Source organism: Merops nubicus, unplaced genomic scaffold (genome assembly GCF_000691845.1).
Source record: "Merops nubicus isolate BGI_N331 unplaced genomic scaffold, ASM69184v1 scaffold23288, whole genome shotgun sequence".
NCBI classification, from domain to species: Eukaryota; Metazoa; Chordata; class Aves; order Coraciiformes; family Meropidae; genus Merops; species Merops nubicus.
Window position 1 is genome coordinate 21,773 of NW_008623990.1, and position 3,504 is coordinate 25,276.

General features: G+C 42.1%; 1 protein-coding gene across 1 annotated transcript in view; it reads right to left on the bottom strand.

Moving 5' to 3' along the window:
• CKAP5 (cytoskeleton associated protein 5) overlaps positions 1 to 2,635 on the bottom strand; it is an 8,417-nt gene extending 5,782 nt beyond the window's left edge. Inside the window, exons 1-4 of the mRNA XM_008945272.1 lie at positions 2,475 to 2,635; positions 1,936 to 2,056; positions 1,141 to 1,320; positions 216 to 403 (exon numbers count right to left, since the gene is read on the bottom strand). Coding sequence (XP_008943520.1) covers positions 216 to 403; positions 1,141 to 1,320; positions 1,936 to 2,056; positions 2,475 to 2,635 — 650 coding nt within the window. The remainder of the gene's footprint in view (positions 1 to 215; positions 404 to 1,140; positions 1,321 to 1,935; positions 2,057 to 2,474) is intronic.
• Between the last annotated feature and the right edge of the window lie 869 nt (positions 2,636 to 3,504).

Below are 3,504 nucleotides of genomic sequence, written 5' to 3' on the forward strand. Positions count from 1 at the left end.
TACTAAGCTGGTTTATTTAGTGTGCCTCCAGCTGTGCAGATTGTGCAGTCAAATTCTGATCACCACTGACACAGTGATAACTCTTCATTAGCCAGCTGAATGATTCTACAAACATCATGCTTTGTTTACAGAATGACTAAAACTCACTCAGCCATTCAAGGAACACAAGAGAATGGGTGAAGAGAAGCAGTAATTGCACAATTATCATTATATACCTCAAGATGTTGGTCTGGTCAGACTTTTCCAGAACTTTCACTACCAAGAGGTTGACTGATCGGATGACCTGCTCTCCCTCCTCAAGGTCTTCAACCCGAGAATCCAGCATTAATGTGATGAGACCATGCATTAGGTCCTTCAGCACACCAGTGGAGGCCTCTCGGGCCAGACTCTCTATCTGAAATAGCTACAAATCAAAGGCAATATTAATGTAATAAAGTTTTCCCTGTGCACAATGCTTTAAATAGAGGGATTTCTCTAGACTACACTGTCAAACCATTTGACATCCCCAGTGGAGGCCTCTCGGGCCAGACTCTCTATCTGAAATAGCTACAAATCAAAGGCAATATTAATGTAATAAAGTTTTCCCTTTGCACAATGCTTTAAATGTGGGATTTCTCTAGACTACACTGTCAAATCACTTGATATTCCCTCATTCCCCCTCCCACTAAACAAAAATGTAACTAGTAAGAAAGTTATTTCTACCAAGTGACTTCCAGTGCACAATGCTTTAAATAGAGGGATTTCTCTAGACTACACTGTCAAACCATTTGACATCCCCTCATCCTCCCCCCCCAAAACAAAAATGTAACTAGTATGAAAGTTATTTCTACCAAGTGACTTCCAAAAATACTTAGGCCACCAAATAAGTACTCAAGAGTTAAGGAATAAAAATACAGAGCTTAATAAAAGTGTCAGAGGGGCTGTATTCTGTAGAAGGAACAAACAGACCTCCCTCCTCTCCCCAATTTCACATTCCCCACTCCCTTTTAAAAGGTGCATTGCTGAGCAATTAGCATCAAGCCTTCCTAAGTACGAGTCAGTATTAAGCTAGCGTGGGTACAGCACAGACATTCCCTTCTTCTGCAAATTCTGCAAAGGAATTATTTGCTCTTTGCTTTAACTTTGAGGTCAAAGCCTTACCGAGATCATGCTCCCAATAATGCAGCTGTAGAGTTTGACTATCTCATCTTTGTCCAGCTTCTCATCTGCCATGTGTGTGTTGTAGATGAGCCGGAGCTGCATGAACGTCGCGATTAGGAACTGGTCGATGTGGCCAGACATGGCTTCTGCTTTGTCTTCCTGTCTGAGAACCTCATCAATCTAAGAGTTAGAAACAAAACACCCAAGTAAAGTCAACATAATGCAAAATAACAATAGTCTTAAAATTTTTCTATAGGTCTTGCCCTGGTCAATCCATTTGCCAAGGCAATTGGCACATTTTAAGCTTTCACTTGGAATCAGTGGCCATGAACTTCTATTACTGTTCCCAATTCAATTGGTCTTTTGGGGAACTGCAATCCTGTCCTGTGCACAAATGAAAACATGAAATGCTGCATTAGGGATTCTGGAATTAACAGCTTTATGAAATCTTCTGGATTAAGTACTTTTGAGTAGTTAAAGCCACTCTATAAGCATGTAAAAGCTTTAAGGCAAGACAATTCTTTTACTGGGGATCTCTAAAACAGTTTAACCAAAGGCACATGCTTTTCTTTTTTCATAGTGCTTTTGTGTTAATAGTCTATTTGGTATCATCCAAGTGGAATTCCTGTTGCTACAGCGAGTCAGATGGCCCCTGTGCACTTTGTTTTGTCATCAGGGAGATTCTGAGCAGAGTCCATGTCACCTGACACGATTGCTCCACCACAGTGCAACTCATCACTCTCGCAGACAAACAGTTCAGGACAGTGTGAGCAGTTGCTACCTTGATTCACATACCTGTGCCAGAGCCTGGATGCTGGTGTTTATATCACCACTGGCTACTTGGGAGATGACAAAGTTGATAGTAGAAGCTGTGTTACTGTGCAGGTCATCAAAGTGAGGGGACACAGCACGGATTCTAAACAGTTGAAAAGAGGATTCATTGCTTTCTGGAAAGATAGCTCTAATATACACTGAAATGCTATATTTCAATGATTACAGAAAGGACAAAGGACTTCATTCTTAACAGGGGATACTCACTTAAGGAAGGAATCATCCCTTTTATCATATCTATTGCACTACTTGTAAAGACCATGATGCATTTACAAACACAAGACCCTTCTACTATAAGCACAACTTCAGCCTTTCATAGCTGCTCCCCAGATTCCACAAAAGTGGAACCAGACCCTCCCTTTGACATCTCTCTTCAAATTAGCTAAGCTACCTTCTCGTGTAAACAAGTCTCAGTGTAGAAACTAACACAGTCAATCGAGCTTCTCAATGGAGTTTTTCACGTAGCCTTCCTGGTTTCACTTAGCATTTGAAAGGAGACTCACTTGGGCTCAGGAATGAGGACAGGCTCAAAGATGTCATCGAGCTTGTGCTGGACGAGTGCTGGCATCTCACACCTGACAGTCCCGTTGTCGTTCTCAATCTCATCCAGATCCAGCTGGAACTCCCGCGGGACCGCGTGCGCCGGCTCCGAGTGCCCGCCCATGCCGCGGTTCTGGCTGCAGAAACCAGGAGGAAGGCTCTCACTGTACACACCAGGGGCACTAGTCTCCACTGGGAGCCCTAAAGCTCTCAGAATCAAACAGCACAGATTTTCTAGTGCTAATTTGGAGCCCCCTAATAACCCGTTTTGCCCTGTCCCTAGCCATTAGTAAGACAAGCTTCTGTAGGCCAGAGAGGGAGGTGGTAGTTCCTTGCCTTCCTAGTTTGTGCTATGACTTGTGACAAGACTCCCTGCATCTGTGACAGGCACACACTGGTTGATTTTGAAAAAAAATCTAGCACAGTTTAAAGTAGTATTAATGGAATAGAGCAAATACAGCACTAAAGTTAATGAATGGCTTTTTTTTTTTTTCCTTTTTTGAACAATGGATAGGACGCATATGTACAAATTCACCCCTCTTGTGACAAGACTCCCTGCATCTGTGACAGGCACACACTAGTTGATTTTGAAAAAAATCTAGCAGTTTGAAGTAGTATTAATGGAATAGAGCAAATACAGCACTGAAGTTAATGAATGGCTTTTTTTTTTCCTTTTTTGAACAATGGATAGGATGCAATATGTACATATCAACCCTGAAAGCTCACCTGAACCTATGACTCCCAGTGTTCCACATGACTAGTGCTGCACATTAGATTTTTCAAGGAAATGTTCTAATGCCTAGTTCTCAACAGGGAGTTTTATTCCAAGACAATAAGCCTGTGGCAAGCAATAGCTTGTGAGCCCCAGGCTCTACAATTCACACATGCTCATCCAGTTCTGTGCTGTACGTCTGCTCTAACAAGTTAAAAACAGAGTCCAATCAACACTAGGTTTAATGTAACACATAGGAAGTTCTCCCCACATTTCTAACA